This window comes from Theobroma cacao, chromosome 4 (genome assembly GCF_000208745.1).
Source record: "Theobroma cacao cultivar B97-61/B2 chromosome 4, Criollo_cocoa_genome_V2, whole genome shotgun sequence".
In the NCBI taxonomy this organism is placed as follows: domain Eukaryota; kingdom Viridiplantae; phylum Streptophyta; class Magnoliopsida; order Malvales; family Malvaceae; genus Theobroma; species Theobroma cacao.
In genome coordinates, this window is record NC_030853.1 from 30,151,404 (window position 1) to 30,167,848 (window position 16,445).

Consider the following 16,445-nt stretch of genomic DNA (forward strand, 5'->3'; position numbering starts at 1 on the left):
AATAATTTATCAAAAACAAATCCTCACCAACAAGAATTTATGAGTTCCTCGAAAAAAAACTCAGTATTTACGAGAATTTAAAATATAAATTATTAATTACATTACAATAGTAATTAGTTACAGTTAAAATATGAATAGGATTAGGTTTAACTTATATATATGTATATATACATACACTTTATCTGTTTAATACATAAATTTTTCTCACTCTTCTTCTCGTAACACCTCAATTCCCAATATTTCATCGTTCAAAAGAATGGCCGCGGTAGTGTGCGGGAGTAAGAGATCGTTCTTTGAGGATACCTCGTCGCCAGCAGCTTCTGTCTCTAAGAAGCTCCGGCGTTGCTCGCCTTCATCTCCTTCGTCTGCTCGTTTCTCTTCGCCATCGTCTTCTCTCGCTCACCTCGAAGTCCTTTTCCCTCATATGGACCCCGAGCTTCTGGAGAGAGCACTGCTAGAATGTGGCAAAGATGTAGACATTGCCATCAAGAGGCTGCAGGAACTTTGCTTGGGAGCCGCAGGGGCTACAGAGGAAAAGGCAGGTCCTGTTGAAGAAGAGGGCTTAACTGCACAGCTGGGAACATTGACCAATGATGGGGAAGCTGCTGCCGCTGCTACTGTGGCTGTTCAGAATCCAGCAGCCCCTGAGAATGTGCCTGTTGATGGTGCAGAATGGGTGGACTTGTTTTTGAGGGAGATGACGAGTTGTACCAGTATGGATGATGCCAAAGCCCGTGCCTCTAGGCTTTTGGAGGTTGTGGAGAAGTCCATTAGTAGATCGGCAGCACAAAGTTTTGAGAAAGAAAATATCATGTTAAGAGAAGAAAATACAGTCCTCAAACGAGCGGTGGTAATGCAGCATGAGCGTCAGAAGGAGTATCAAGACAAAGTGCATGAATTGCAACATCTGAGACACCAACTGTCTCAGTATCAGGAGCAGTTGCGAAATTTAGAGGTAAATAACTACGCCTTAACCATGCATTTGAGACAGGCACAGCAAAATAGCTCCATTCCAGGGCGTTTCCACCCAGACGTCTTCTAACATAATACAAGTGTCTATTAAATTAATAATTGTTGATTTAGCTTAGATGGATGTACAGCAAACTCCAATAATAAAATGTATTTTTGTCATAATTCAGACTGATTGTGACTCCATCATTTTTTCTTTTTTCACTTAATGATTTCTGTAACTTTTTTTTTTAAAATTAGGAGAAGAGAATTCGAATTTTATTTTTTATTTTTTAAATAAAAAATTATATATTAATAAATAAATTAAATATTTAAATGTAAATAATTGCTTTTATCTTTTTACTAAAATTAATTGAAACAGCACCACCAAATTGTAACCTGCAAAACATCTCAGGCCCACTGGAAGTACAAGTCAGAATGGTTTGAAACTCATATTTGCAGTTTGAACCCAATTTGCTCATCCCATATTAGATATTAAAACGTGAGACTTTTTCGAGGTTTAGTTGAAAATAGACCCTTTTGATCTTAATAATTTGAAAAATACCTTTTCACTTCCAAACATTTCTCATATGATAAATTTGTAAATTTACAAATCTTAAAATAAATATTATGATAAAAAAAATTATGACAAAGAGGTTATACATCTTTATCATAAAATAAATACAATGTCACTAATTTCTCAACAAAATTTATTAAATAAATTCAAAAAAACTTAAAAAATTTCTGTTTTATCGGATTTAATCAATTCAAAGTTAACTTTTGAAGGGATCAATTAAGTCAATTAATGGTATTTCTTGCTTAAATTAACAGTTTTAAGTCAAATGCTCACATTTAATCTTTAGTGATCGTTGATGACCGACAAGCTTTTTAAACATCAAGAACTACCCATGAGATCGTATCCAAATAAGAGAGAATTAAATTAAACTCTTCGTTAAAACAGGTTAGCTTCATTGGTACTTAAGCAACTGCATTTATATATGGATATCAACAAATCTAAATCACTGAGAGGTGTTGACCGCCATGATACAATCGTACTTGTTAAAGCCTTAATAGCTCTGACACCATAAAAGATAAAATTAATATCTATTTGTATTTCAATGAATGATTTGTATAGTAAATGTTCAGATGCTGGGTTTATTTTATTTTTTTTTCTTTAATTTATTCATAGAGTTGACATCATGTGTATTTTACAAGATATTTATTCATAAAGTATATGTATAGCCATTTTGTATGCTGTATGCAAGTAAGAAGCTCTCATTGTTTTGTAATTGAATTGAACAAATCTTATGTACGAGAATAAAGTTAGCTACAGTTGATTGTATGGAAGTCTATGTCTTTGCACTGAACACCTCAGTTTATCAACTATGTTAATCCCAAGTTAGATCTCAAAGCCTAACGTAAAATATAAAAAAATATATTTACTCCTAAGAATTTGAAAAACAATCTCGAGGTTTAAATGAAAATACACCTACTCTCAAAAAAATTATTAATTTTATCTCGAAAAAAATATTGATGTTAATTACTGCAGTTAATATAAATATACTTTTTATTATTTTATTTACTGTATATATTTTTTTAATTTACTCAAAATAATTTACCCAAAGTAATCCTATCGACAAGAATCTCTTATTAAAATAATTATTTAATTAAAATTATTATATAATTTAGTTCGAATATGATTACGATTAGGATTAACTTTATATATATATATACCTTTATCTATTTAACCTATCCTCAATGCATTATTTGATTTAAATTTCTCTGTGAAGAATATATATTCTTGTCTGTGGCAGAGATCGTTCATTGAGGATATCTCGTCCCCATCGGCTTCTGTCTCTAAAAAGCTCCGGCGCTGCTGTTAGTTTCTCTTCGCCAGCACCGTCTTTTCTCGCTTACCCTTTTCTCTCACATGGACCCCGACCTTCTGGAGAGAGCACTGCTAGAATGTGGCAATGATGTAGACATTGCCACCAAGAGGCTGCAGGAACTTTGCTTGGGAGCTGCAGAGGCCACAGGGGAAAAGTCAGGTCCTGTTGAAGAAGTGGGCACTGCACAGCTAGGAACGTTGGCCAGTGATGGGGAAGCTGCTGCTACTGTGGCTGTTCAGAATCCAGTAGCCCCTGAGAATGTGGCTGTTGATGGTGCAGGATGGGTGGACTTGTTTTTAAGGGAGATGATGAGTTGTACCAGTATGGATGATGCCAAAGCCCGTGCCTCTAGACTTTTGGAGGTTCTGCAGAAGTCCATTAGTAGATCTGCTGCTGAAGAGGCAGCACAAAGTTTTCACAAAGAAAATATCATGTTAAAGGAACAGATTGAAGTGTTGATTCATGAAAATACAGTCCTCAAACGAGCTGTGGTAATCCAGCATGAACGTCAAAAGGATCTTGATGATAAAAACCATGAGTTGCAACATCTGAGGCAGTTGGTGTCTCAATATCAGGAGCAGTTGCGAACTTTAGAGGTAAATAACTATGGCTTGATGATGCATTTGAGACAGGCACAGCAAAACAACTCCTCCATACCAGGGTGTTTCCATCCAGACGTCTTCTAATAAAAGTATATCTCTCCATGTCAGGGAGTTTCCACTTAAACGTCTCCTAATAGAAGTGTGTCTATCTTAGTTGTGTAATTTAAGTTAATAATTGTTGATTTAACTTAGTTGGGCTGATTTTGATTCTATCCTTTTCTCTTTCTTGACTAACGGCGTGTCTCGTCTTTGTGTTGTAAAAACCTATAGAAACCAGTTGAATCTTATAAGCAAGTGCCATTGAAACAGCACCACGCATACCGTAATATGAACGCATCAATCCATAAGGCCCACGGGGAGTACAAGTCAGAATGGTTTGAAATTCATATGAAACTTTTGTGAGACACATTTTATGAACCTGCTAAACGCAAGGCTTTCCTCAGGTTTAGTTCAAAATACATTTGAAAAACACCCTTTTACTCTCTATGATTTAGTTGAAAATACACTTATTTTTTCTCAACAAATATTGATATTAATTACTGATTTTGACTTAAATTGAAAAGATAAATAAACCCTTTGTTATTTTTCTATTTGTTTTTTTGTCTTTTATTTTACCCCAGACTTTTTTTTAATAAATTTTTTTTGAGATTTTGGTTTTTTTTTTTTAAATAGCTACCTATCCATGGAGATTTAGTTATTTGTGAGGTTTAATTAATTTTTAAAATCAGGAAAAGGAGAAAAAGCAAAATAATAAATAAAATAAACTAAGCTATTTTTAATATTTAAAGCAAACTTTGAAGAAATAATAATTTCACTAATGGAATCTTAATATCAAATCAGCTATCGGGAGTTAATTGTATGGAAGCCTATATATGTCTTGCATAGAACAGCTCAATTTACTGAGTATGTTACGGTGGAACTTTAATTTTGTGGGACACATTTTTTTATCAACCTACATTAATCTCAAGTTAGATCTTAAAACATAATGTAAAATATAAAGAATATGTATACTCCTAAGAATTTGAAAAACAATCTCTTATTGTCGTGAGGTTTAATTTAGGGGCGGAGTTAGAGTATTTTCAAAGGGGACAAAAAAAAACTATAAATAGTTAAAGAGAATTTTGTATATAATTTAATTATCACTCATTTAAAAAATTAAATAAAATTCTAAAAAAATAGATATATAAAAAATATATTAATAATAATAATGACATCATTTATATATATATGACTGAATGAAACTATAAAAAGAGTTTCTCTCACTCTTTACGCACAAGAGTGGAAGAAAAAACAAATTTTCAAACTCAAATGAATTGCCTCTTTACTTTATTGTTTTAACTCTCTGCTTATTTTCTATTTATCTCTTAAATTGCTAATTAATATATTGAGTTATTGGATTGAATTATTAAAATATAATATATTATGAGAGTCTATTAGGTTATACTGTTAAAGATATAACATGTTATGATAGACTTAGATTTATATTAAAACTTAATGGGTTTGAATTAATAGACTCACTTTTATTTTTTTAAAATTTGATAGGCTTAACATATTAATTTAAAATTTATTTGTTGGGCTTAACTAGTAATATGCTAATCATAATGACTCTAATTTTATCAAACAGTTTGAAGAATAAAACTAATTATTAAATAAAAAATTATTTTGAAAGCCATTAAAAATATATAAAATAAATAAAATTGTATTGAAACTAATTATTAAACAAAAAATTATTTTGAAACCATTAAAAATATATAAAATAAATAAAATTGTATTGAAACTAATTATTAAACAAAAAATTATTTTGAAAGCCATTAAAAATATATATAATAAATAAAATTGTATTGAAAGAAATATAATTATTTCATTCTATTAATTTATATGTATATTTTTGTTACTTAAAGTTTGCAACATACATGTTAGAATGAATTGGTTATTCTGAATAAAAAATAATATATTGATGAAATTCTAAGTAACAGTGCAACACTGTAACTTATATTTGAAAATTACATAATAATTTATTTAGTTTTAAAGATTAAAATCATAAAAAATAAAATCCACATAATAGAAAAAAGAAAAATATGATAAGTAGAATATAGAATTTGCACATGACATAATAAAAAAGAAAGAAAAAAAATATGATTGATGCATGGTTCATAGAAATTTATGAAAGAAAATGTATATAGATTTAGAATATATGAATAAAGAAAATAGAAATAAATAAATATAAATAATAATAATATAAATTAAAAGAAAAAATTAAAAAAAACTTTAAAACTGAATCAAGTATATAAAATTATTTTATTATTCTTTATTTGTATTAATTATTAAATAAAAAATTATTTTGATGGGGCCATTAAGAAAATTTATAAAAAATTTAAAAAATTTGATATAATATGTAAATTTTTTTTTTAATTTTGGGGGCCATGACCCCCCATTCGGAGGCTCTGCCTCTGGTTTAATTGAAAATACACTTATTCTTGAAAAAATATCGGTTTTACCTTAAAAAAAGTATTGGTGTTAATTATTGAAGTTAACTTAAAAGCAAAAGATAAACATATTTTTTATTTTTTTATTTATTTTATATCTGTAATTTACCTAAAATTTTTAATAAAAATTTATGATATTTAGTTATTTGTTAGATTTAATTAGTTTGTAAAATCAAATTTATAGAAAATTTAATGATGAAAAAGTCCTAATCTTGACATAAATCTTTTACCATTTGAAAAAGGTAAAAGATTCATGCTAATTGCTATGTGCTCCATAGAAAGTTAGCTGATGGAAATGAGAAGGTTTCAGACTGCTATTGTCAAGCAGTAGAATGTTCTCTATGTGTTTCATAGAGAGTTAGCAAATGGAGAATAGAAGGTTCCAAACTGCCATTGTCAGCTACTACCAAAAATCTACTGTTTTGACCTTTAGCTTGGAGAAAAAGATTGTTCCAAGAGGGTTGTTTTTTGAAGATTGTTGTTGTTAAAAGGTTATGTCAAAAACTTTATTTTAGATTCTTTATTTCTAATTTTAGAGAAAGTTTTCTTTAATAGATTTGTTTACTGGTACAGGATAAAAACTTTTGAGCTACTAAAGCTGTAAAAAGAATAAATGGTTTTAGCATATTTAACAAGTTATTTGTAAAATTTGATTCTTTTGATTAATGTACAATATTTGCACGATATTAAGAAAATCTATTTTTAATTTTTTTAATTATTTATCTTTGTGCATAATTAATATCTATTTTCACAATCTTTGCCTTCCTACTCTTGACATTAAGTAATAAATTTAATTTTTAAAATAATTAAATTAGTTAATGTATTAATAATTTATATAAATAGTTTAATTGATTAAATAAAATTTAATTCAATAAATAATATTATTTAATTTTAAAAGTTTAAATTAATTAATTACTAATAAATTTATTAAATAGTGTAATTAATCAAATAAAATAATATGTTAGTCAACAATTAATTAAATAAGTAATAATATTTAATTTAAAAATAATTAAATTAGTTATGTATTAATAATTATCTAAATAATTTAATTAATTAAATAAAATTTAATTAAATAAGTAATATTATTTACTTTTAAACAATCAAATTAATTTGTGTACTAATAACTTAATTAAATAGTACAATTAATAAAATAAATTAATGTATTAATTAATAATTAATTAATTAAGTAATAATATTTAATTTAAAAAATAATTTAATTAATAAAAGTAAATACATTTATATTAAAAATGTATATAATAGTAATTTTATTCCTTTATAATATGATATGATATTTATATTATTTGAACATAATTAATAATTTAATAATTTATTTATTTATATATATATATATTAATATCATCACATTAATAATTTAATTAACTATATTTTTAATATATTTGTCAACATTTAAGAAAAAAAATTGTTTGTCAAGATGTTATAGTTTTTGGGTGCTTTCCTTCCTTACTTAGGTTCAAATCACATTAGCAACAAAGTTTATTTAAATAGGTATTATAATCCGGGTTTGAGGCAATTAAAATAATCAGATTCCGGTAACGGGTATCTAAAGAGTGATACTCGAATCCGTTTATTGAGTATCTTAATTCGGTATAACCCGGTCGAGTACCCGTGAGTACTTTATAATAGGACATCCGTTAGTTAAAAGGTTATATCAAAAATTGTATTTTATATTCTTTATTTCTAATTTTAGAGATTTACTGTTATGGGATAGAAGCTTTTGATCTATTAAAGCTGTAGAAAGAAAAAATGGTTTTAACCATTAAAGGCAAATATTAAACAAGTTATTTGTAAAATTTAATTGTTTTGATGAATGTACGATATTTGCATGATATTAAGAAAATCTATCTTCAATTTTTTTTTCTAATTATTTATCTTTGTGCATAATCAATATCTATTTGCATAATATTTGCTTTTGCTAGTCTTGACATTAAGTAATAAATTTAATTTTAAAAATAATTAAATTAGTTAATGTATTAATAATTTATATATTAGTTAATGTATTAATAATTTATTTAAATAATTTAAATAATTAAATAAAATTTAATTAAATAAGTAATACTGTTTACTTTTAAACAATTAAATTAATTTATGTACTAATAATTTAATTAAATAGTACGATTAATAAAATAAATTATTATATTAATTAATAAATAGTTAAGTAATAATATTTAATTTAAAAAATAATTTAATTATTTAATGTATTAACAACTTATTTAAATAGTTTATTACTTGAATAAAATTTAATTAAATGAGTAACATTATTTAGTTTACAAAAAATTAAACTAATAAATGTATTAATGAATTAATTAACATTAGCAACGAGATAAAGAGTATGAAGGCCTTCTAATATATTTTGCAACCTCACAACAATGAGATATTTAACATTTTCTAAAAATTCTATAGATAAAAGTAGGAGATATTTATAATCATGGTATTGAAGAAGAAATAAGTACAGATGGAAGTGAAAAAAAGTACGAGCGCTTCGTCTTGAAAATAAAAAGCAGCCCTATTATTCAACTTCAATAAAATTATAATACAACTCTCGTTGGTGCTACTGCAAACAACTTCAACCTTATGCATAAAAATGAATTTGTCCAATATTTACTACCAGATTACCCCTTTCTTCATGGCATGATGCTATGAATATAAATAAAAACTTGGTTCTTTTTATTTGATTACTTGAGCAACAATTGTTTTGTACACTTAAGGCCTCTCAGCCCTCACTAAGTAAGTAGCATCAAATGCAAGACCTTCTCATTCTTCAGATCCATCATACTGGGTTAGAGTTTTGGGCGACCTGAATTGGCCGTCGGATGGAGCTGCAAAGACATCGAAATGCCTCAATCACAATTTCGGGCCATATATATAAAAAATCAGTAACCTATAATCAAAAGTTTTTGAGAGCGAACTACTCCGACACTGTCTCATGGGTGTTGATTTGGCAAACCCTGTATATAAATAGCCACATTCAGTCAAAGAAAATCCAAAAATCCACAATTTAGTTTGAGGACCGATAAGAGAATGGCAGACCAAAATGAAAAACGACTTGAGGAACAAACCCTTTCGTCCTCTTCTTTTGTCTCGCAGTCCGGCGCTTATATAATGCAACAGTTTGGGCTAACGTCTTTTTATTTTTTTCTTTTCTTTCAAAATTTCTGTTTTCCGTGAATTAAATTAAATTTTTTTTTACAGAAGATGAAGATAAAGAATTCTGCTATTAACGAAGTAAAATAATTAAAATTTTATATTGTATTTTTATTATAAGTTACATGATTCATTTTCATATAGAATAATTACATTAAAATGGGTATTGCATTTAAGGTATTTGATTTTCTTAATCACAATGGATTTTGTATTTTTGTCATTTATTCTTGTTATTTCTTTATAGAAAAAATTATTTTATTCTTTGACCTAAAAACAAAAAGCAAGCTTTTAGAGTATCTCTTTGAACTTTCGATATATTGTTCTAAAAATTAATAGAAGAATTTATATTTTTGCATTGTCGGTGTAGATGAACTCAAACGTATTGTTCGTTACATAAGAAATGAAATTCTCAACTATTAACTAGTACTATATATATATATATATATATATATTACTTTGGTTGCAGAAATATTGTACACCATACATGAAAAATGGGGTGATGTATATTGTCTTCCTCTGCCCTTGTGGAGGAGTGGTCTCTTATGCATGTTCAAAGGTACCATTGTTCTCTCATTTTCAAGGATTTTAACTCAAAATCCATATGCTTAGAGACTGGCTTTTATTCGTCTTTAGTTCATTTTTCTCTCCCTTACGATGGGCAGGGTTAAGCCCATAATTAGGGAAATGAAAATAAATAAATCAAGTTTGGAGCCTCAGAAGGGAAGGGAAGCCATTACATCACATTATATTTAGACTTTTTTAGGATGTGGTGATACTATTTATTTCAAGTAACTTATATTATGTTATATTCAACATCTTCTTGCCGCTGATAGTTTAAATTATGCGCTGTTGTGAAAAAAAAAAATACAAGAATATAATACAATCAATATATAACCTTTTACACACAAAAAAAAAAAAAAAACCAGATAGGATGTCGGGAATACAATTTCATTGAGACAACAAGCAAAATAGGAATGAAATCAAATAAGAAGCAGCTAAAGCTGGACAAAATTGCTGTTATAATCAACCTCAATTCCCTCTCTTTTATACTATTAACAAACTTCACACTGAAAGCCCGCTTCATGCCCTACCTACAATTTCCATGCGTTACTAATGTTTAGTACTGCTACTATATCGTTGCTGCTACTTCAGTTCCTTCTCATTGCCATTGATGACCATTTTGTTCGGTGGGCGATCCGGGAACAAAGGGTACGAAACCTCTTCCACCAAACACAGGTCGCATGAAGGCATCGTCAAATTTTCTCCAATAATAGTGCACGGTGTGGGAAGGAGTGCTCAAGAGCATTCTTAAGCTTGTTGGCCGGGTTACATTTCGGTTGCTTTGGTCACCCTCTGTTTCGTGCCCATTGCCAAGAAGTGGCACAATGAATGACTTAGGAGTAGATGGTTCAGAAGAGATCATTCTCATGAGTTGTTTTGGTGAAGGAAGCAAGATTCTCACTAGCGGTTTAGTCATCAATCCGAAAACCTGCATGGTTCAAGGGAACATAATTACATAGGAATCATGTGCTTTGATCAGAAAAAGGGGGAAAAGAACTTCATTGATTGCTATGATATTTTTCATGCTGGCAAAAGGGAAACATAAACGAAAAGCGGAATGGAGTGCTGCAGTTTAAGCAGCTTTTAAGTGCTATGCTGCAATTTGAAAACAGTGATGTTTGGGTAAGATTTAAAAGTATGAGAGGAAAGGTAAAGAGACTATGATCAAGGTTCAAAGACAAAGAAAGGGATGACTTGTGTCTTACCACTGTGCTGAAAAGAACAACTGTGATTGTGCTGGTTATCATCATTGCATTCCCTCGCAACTGAGTATGACCTAAGCTGGTGAACTGCAAAAGATGAATAATTAAGCTCATGAGTACACATTCTTTTTCTTACACCAAGAAGCGAAGAAAGCAAAAGACATGCAAAGGCTATACAAGTGTTCTGCATTTCCACTGTCAAAATCTTCTTGACCTGGCATAATAAATCAAGGGAATATGCAACCCTTGATCAGAACCTTTAAATAGATATCAAAATATTAATCGGAACCTATCAATTTCAGCAGCCTGGCCATTTGCCTATGGACTTAGTAAGTTGTAACCCAGGCATTAGGTAGCTTGCAGGAGGAGCATTAACTGCTTGCATTGTTGTTCTGAGGCATGGTTAATTGGAGAACTATTGTCTCAAGCTAAAGGCTATACCACAAGTGATGCTGCTATTTTTAGCACTTTGTGTTAAGAGCGTCCAAGCATCCTACTAATCCAAAATTTATCTAGTATCAAGAAGAAACTAGTTGAATCTTATACCTGATTATAAGCAAGTGCCATTGAAACAGCACCACGCATAAGACCAGCCCACCAAATTGTAACCTGCAAAATAGATGTCCACGGAGAGGTATCAATCATCAATCCATCTCAGACTCACAAGAAGTCAAAGTCAGAATGGTTTGAAACTCATACTTGCTGTTTGAAGCCAATTTTCTCATATGATGCTTTCTTAGTCAAGTTGGATATGAAGGATAAGGGGAAAACAAAGGCTGCCCTTCCAACAAGAATCAAGCCCAAGAGAATTGCACTCACGCCAACTGATTTTCCAGGGCTGAGGAGAAAAAAGTTATACCAACCTCACATTTGATAATAGCCAAAACCGCATTTATCTGTAAGATCTGAAAACAGTTTATTATTGACCTCACCTATCTCTTATTACAACTCTCCACTTCTCAATGTCCAAAGCATCCATACCAACATAGAGGAAGATAAAGATCTCAGCAACAAATGACAGAGTGGCAAAAGCGTGCCTGCAATAATCAATTGGGAGTGATGAAATATCAGTAACATGACAGGTGGTTTTCTTCAAAGTCAAAAGCAAAAAAAGGTGGAAAATTAATTCAACTTTTCTAAGTAACAAATTTTGGATGTTGAACATACTTGGTTGTCACTCTTGAACTTTCAGTGACATTATGCCATGTGTAATGAGACATAACAATCCCACAAAAGAATACAGTGAGAATCGCACTTAAATAGAAAAGCTGTAAGACAATAGCGCCAACATGGTGATTAGACTACCTTGCAGTATAAGAAAGAAAAAAGTCACTGAGAGGTGCACTACAAGTTCTGGGAAACCTTACCTCAGCCAGCATATATGAGAGGTAAGCCATGAGCATCATAAGAGCAACCTCACGATCAGTAGAGTGCCTGTTTTGCAAGAACGGGAAAGATACAAGGACACTATCTTATAAGAACTGGAATTCCTTGTTTCATTCATTACGTAAAACTGAACTAGTGCTTAGGCAGAGATAAAATCTTATTGTGTTCAACTGAGCCTGTTGTTGGTAAAAGTTCAACTATTCTACATTTTGTATCCCATGAAATTATCTGATTACTCAATTTACCCTCACCTAGTTAAATGAGGCAAACTTATGAAAACTGAGCTTGTATACAAACCTTCCAAAATAGAGCTTTTTAATAATGTAAGCACTAAGCAGTCCAGCCTGCATGAGACAAATAACAATGATCATGAGGAATGTATAATCACAATCAAGGATATTCAAACTGAGAAGAGACCTAAAGCCTCACCAGAACCCCCAGCAAAGTACTCAAAATAAACAGATACAAAAAGTTTCCAACAAATTGCAAAGCAATGGTAGAGTTGATGTGAGAAAGGTCAAAGCTCTGGATTGCATTGAAAAGAACCACCGATGTGGCATCATTGACAACTCCCTCCCCAAAAACCAGACTGTACAATAACGGTGTCTCATCCTGATTAAGCACCTGAAACAAGGAGAGAATAAATAGGTCAGTGGAATTGCCCTTTAAAAGTTGTAACAGGAATCCAGATCTCAAGCATACATACTTGCAAAGTGCAAACAGAATCTGTTGCAGAAAATATTGCCCCAATTGCTGCAATTAAGAGATTGAGAGATTTAATAAAAGACTAAAATATAAAATAAAACAATATATTGGAAGAGAGATAGTAGCATGAATATTACCAAGATAATCCCCTATCTGGAGAGTACCAATATTCATTTTCTTGAAAAATTGTATGGCACCTAGGTCACAATAAAGGAAGAAAAAATTAACAGATAGTAGGATCAAAATTAGGACTAAGCAGTTATTAACTTAAATACCCAAAAGGGGAATATACAAGTATTTCATTATCATCTGTACAACCTTCTAACGAGAGAAAGAACATCTCACTCTCTAAGATATGGCCAATTTCATTTGTATGTATGCCTATTAATGAGCAGATGTGCATGTTTGTGAGGTCAACAGTGTGTATGATCACTCATTTAGAACCTTAAGTTAGAGCATCTTTTCTAAATTTTCACAAATAATTTAGAAAACAAAGGATTTCATAAACCGTCCACCCTCAACTATGAGGTAAAGTTGTTTATGATAACACATGCAGTGTCCAGCCTTGTAACTTCTGCACCCAATAGTAAGATGAAACATATTAAAGGTTATCAAACCATTACACATACCTAAAGATATGATGCCAAAGGATATTAAAGTACCAACTGCACCAAACAGCATGATAGTCATAAAGTTGCGGAAAAATTGCTTCTTCTTCACCTGGAATCTAGTACAAACAAAAATATTAATCATTGTCAATGTCTAGCTGCTTCCATTAAAGCAGCCCACAATTATCCCAGTATTACAATCCAAAACTAAATTGAAATTAAAAATCCACATTCAAAATAACCATAAAAATACCATCAATGCACTTTACATCAGAACAACCAAAATTAATCATGTTACTAATAAAGTAAGTGCGGTATAAAACTAAAGTTTAAATGCAAGCATCAAGAACTCACCCCGCATTAAAAATAATAGGTGGAAGCAAATAAATAAAGAACAAATCTTCACTGAAAACTAAAAGATGAGAGCTTTTTCCTCCTGTTGTAAGCAAAATTACAATTCCAGTGCACAGCCCCTGCCATTTAAGAAAAAACCAAAATTAGGAAAATCAATGGCTTCTTTTTTTTTTCAAAAGAAAGAAAGAAAGAAAGAAAGAACGATATTTGCTCTCTGCAAAACTAAAACTTACTATGGCAAGGGCAGTAATGGACTCGTTCATCCATCGGCTTTCCTCTAGCAAATGACCGATCACAATACACGCGCAAAGAAGCGCCACGAATAAGTTCATTGAAACTACTGAGCTGTGATCAGAGGCTAAAATCGTCCCTGATTTTGCTAAAAGAGAGCTCATTATCCCAATAGCCATGGTTTCAACAATAAAAAATTAAATGATTTAAATACGAATAATAACTTTAAGCCCGATTTTATAATTCAAATTTCCCTTAAATATTTGATTTTGGATCTGAAAACTCCCATTCCAGAGACTTCCAGCTGATAGCTCCGCTGAAAATCTGTTGAAAAACAAACAAGAAAAATTAATCACGGTGTTGAGGCTTGGATCAGTCAATTAAAGATAGCTCAGTTTCTTGACGTTTCTAGTTTGACTACAGAGAAACAGGAAATGAAAGTGAGAGAAAACAAGATACAGAATCCATAGTTTTCACCTTCGAACGAAAAGGAAAATGAAAATAAAAAAACCGCGGAATAATTCAAACTTAAAAAAAAAAATCAACTCAAGGGAACGAAAACCTTTTAAAAGTGAAAGTGAAAAAAAAAAAAGAAGAAAAGGTTTAAAACAGAAAATCAAGTTATCTAATTTTCCATTTATTTTTCCTCCAATTTTTCTAGCCGGCCAAACAGAGTCACGTCGACTTCAAAGCTTCAGATAATATAGAAGCAGACAGAAAGAAGTGTTTATTAAAAAAAGTCAGCAGAAGAAAAGCTGAGTCAGAATCCAGCTCACCTCGACTCGAGTTCTGCAGCTCAAAACTGTGAGCTGAGAGTAAAACGATTCGTTTTGATCACAAAAATCCAACTGGAACCTGAAACTTAAGCAAAGAAATGCTGGTTTGAATCAAAAAAGAATCAGCAGAGAAAAATAAAAGAAAAAATCTGAAGAACCTCAGAGAGAGAGAGACACAGTGTTACGGTTCAGACAGTGACAGAGAGAGGAAAGGGACGAGATGAGAAAATAAGAGTCCGCCAAAGAGATGAATTTATACACCTCTTAAGAAATGTGCGTTCAAATTGTTTAAAAACGATTTCAACCGTTGATGATAATTACTTTGAGTAAGTATGATGAGTGTATGGTTGTGATGGAGTTGTGGTAGTGGTGTCGGGTGCATGGGATGGGAGGGGAATGGGGGGAGGAAAGAAGAGAGGAAAGGAAAACGAAGGTCCACATGGTATGATTTTGTCGTCTAATGGAATCTATTGATCAAAGGAAGCTCCTTTTATAATTGTTTTTTAGACTTTTTAAAAAATTAATTCAATTTTGAGGAAATAAATATAATTTAGATATTTTTCTCTTACCTATCTCGTCCCATCAATTTAATTGGTTTATTTTTTCGAATACCATATTAGTTAAAATTTAGGATTATATTTTTAAGCTGAAGATATCGAATTCAAATCTTAAATTGATAAAGAGAACAAAATTATTTCTTATATTAGAAAGTAATATTATGTAGAAAAAACACAATTTACCTACTATATATAAAAATTGAAATATAATAAATATAAATATATTTGTAATGTTGTATATTTTGATAGACAAGTATGAATATCATGTAAGGACGAAATTAGAACATAAAACATTTAAACAAAATCTATTGAATTTTAAGGAAATAAATCTGACTTTCATATTTTTCTTTTTCGAGCTTCTTTATATCCATTTAATCGATCGAATACCATATCTATTAGAGTACAAAATTATATTTATAAATTGAATATCTCGAGTTTGAATCTTAAAATTATTAAGATAAGTAGAAATTATATTTTATTTTGTATTTAAAAAATAACTTACTTTTATACGAAAAAAGTTACTTTTTTCTTTTCCTCTATATCATGGTAAAAAAAAAATATCAATTTGAAAAATAGAACACGTGTCTTAAATATGCCGTGAGCTCATTAACACTATAGTTTTGTCACACCTTTTGTGGTCCAAAGCCCATAGCTGGAAGCCACGACAGATTCCAAATTTAGTCATCACTCCATCTCTCTAATTGAACATGATTTAATTTAAATTAAAAAATGAAAGAAATTGAAAGAATGTCCCTTCATTAGAAAATATACCATAAAAATGTCAAAAAATACCTTGAACAGTAAATTATTTTAGAAAAAAAGGAAAAGACATTATATCTAAAAAATTTAAATTATTTAAAAAATAAATATTTTTGTTAATTTTTATTATATTAAATTAAAATTTTTATATTTTTATTTTTAATATAAATTTTTATGATTAACGATTGATTAATCATCATTAATTAAAAAATTACTTAT

General features: G+C 30.1%; 3 protein-coding genes across 6 annotated transcripts; 2 read left to right on the forward strand and 1 right to left on the reverse strand.

The window, feature by feature from the left end:
* LOC18603426 lies at nt 257-1,042 on the forward strand. Its single transcript, XM_007035402.2, has one exon. It carries the CDS (start codon nt 257-259, stop codon nt 1,040-1,042), a length of 786 nt encoding a protein of 261 aa, XP_007035464.2.
* Nucleotides 2,879-3,523, forward strand: LOC18603427. Its single transcript, XM_018119138.1, has one exon. It carries the CDS (start codon nt 2,879-2,881, stop codon nt 3,521-3,523), a length of 645 nt encoding a protein of 214 aa, XP_017974627.1.
* Nucleotides 9,953-15,153, reverse strand: LOC18603428 (sodium/hydrogen exchanger 2). 4 transcript variants are annotated; one of them, XM_018120168.1, is made up of 16 exons: nt 15,088-15,153; nt 14,911-14,989; nt 14,137-14,458; nt 13,904-14,022; nt 13,571-13,668; nt 13,079-13,138; nt 12,943-12,989; nt 12,666-12,860; nt 12,534-12,580; nt 12,218-12,284; nt 12,018-12,118; nt 11,783-11,887; nt 11,550-11,688; nt 11,397-11,459; nt 10,854-10,937; nt 9,953-10,576 (listed from the first exon to the last, which is right to left on the reverse strand). In XM_018120168.1, exons 3-16 carry the CDS (start codon nt 14,311-14,313, stop codon nt 10,247-10,249), a joined length of 1,632 nt encoding a protein of 543 aa, XP_017975657.1. In that variant the 5' UTR covers nt 14,314-14,458; nt 14,911-14,989; nt 15,088-15,153; the 3' UTR covers nt 9,953-10,246. The 4 variants fall into 4 exon arrangements, with proteins under 4 accessions (XP_017975657.1, XP_007035466.1, XP_017975658.1 ...); XM_007035404.2 differs by having other exon boundaries at nt 15,069-15,138; XM_018120169.1 differs by having other exon boundaries at nt 14,911-14,995; nt 15,088-15,123.

Coding starts and splice junctions, on each gene's coding strand:
- LOC18603426 (XM_007035402.2), top strand. CDS start 257: ATGGCCGCGGTAGTGTGCGGGAGTAAGAGATCGTTCTTTGAGGATACC.
- LOC18603427 (XM_018119138.1), top strand. CDS start 2,879: ATGGACCCCGACCTTCTGGAGAGAGCACTGCTAGAATGTGGCAATGAT.
- LOC18603428 (XM_018120168.1), bottom strand. CDS start 14,313: ATGGCTATTGGGATAATGAGCTCTCTTTTAGCAAAATCAGGGACGATT. Junction 14,023..14,136: donor CCATTACTGCCCTTGCCATA/GTAAGTTTTAGT, acceptor CTTAAATGGCAG/GGGCTGTGCACTGGAATTGT. Junction 12,990..13,078: donor CCAGATAGGGGATTATCTTG/GTAATATTCATG, acceptor TCTTAATTGCAG/CAATTGGGGCAATATTTTCT.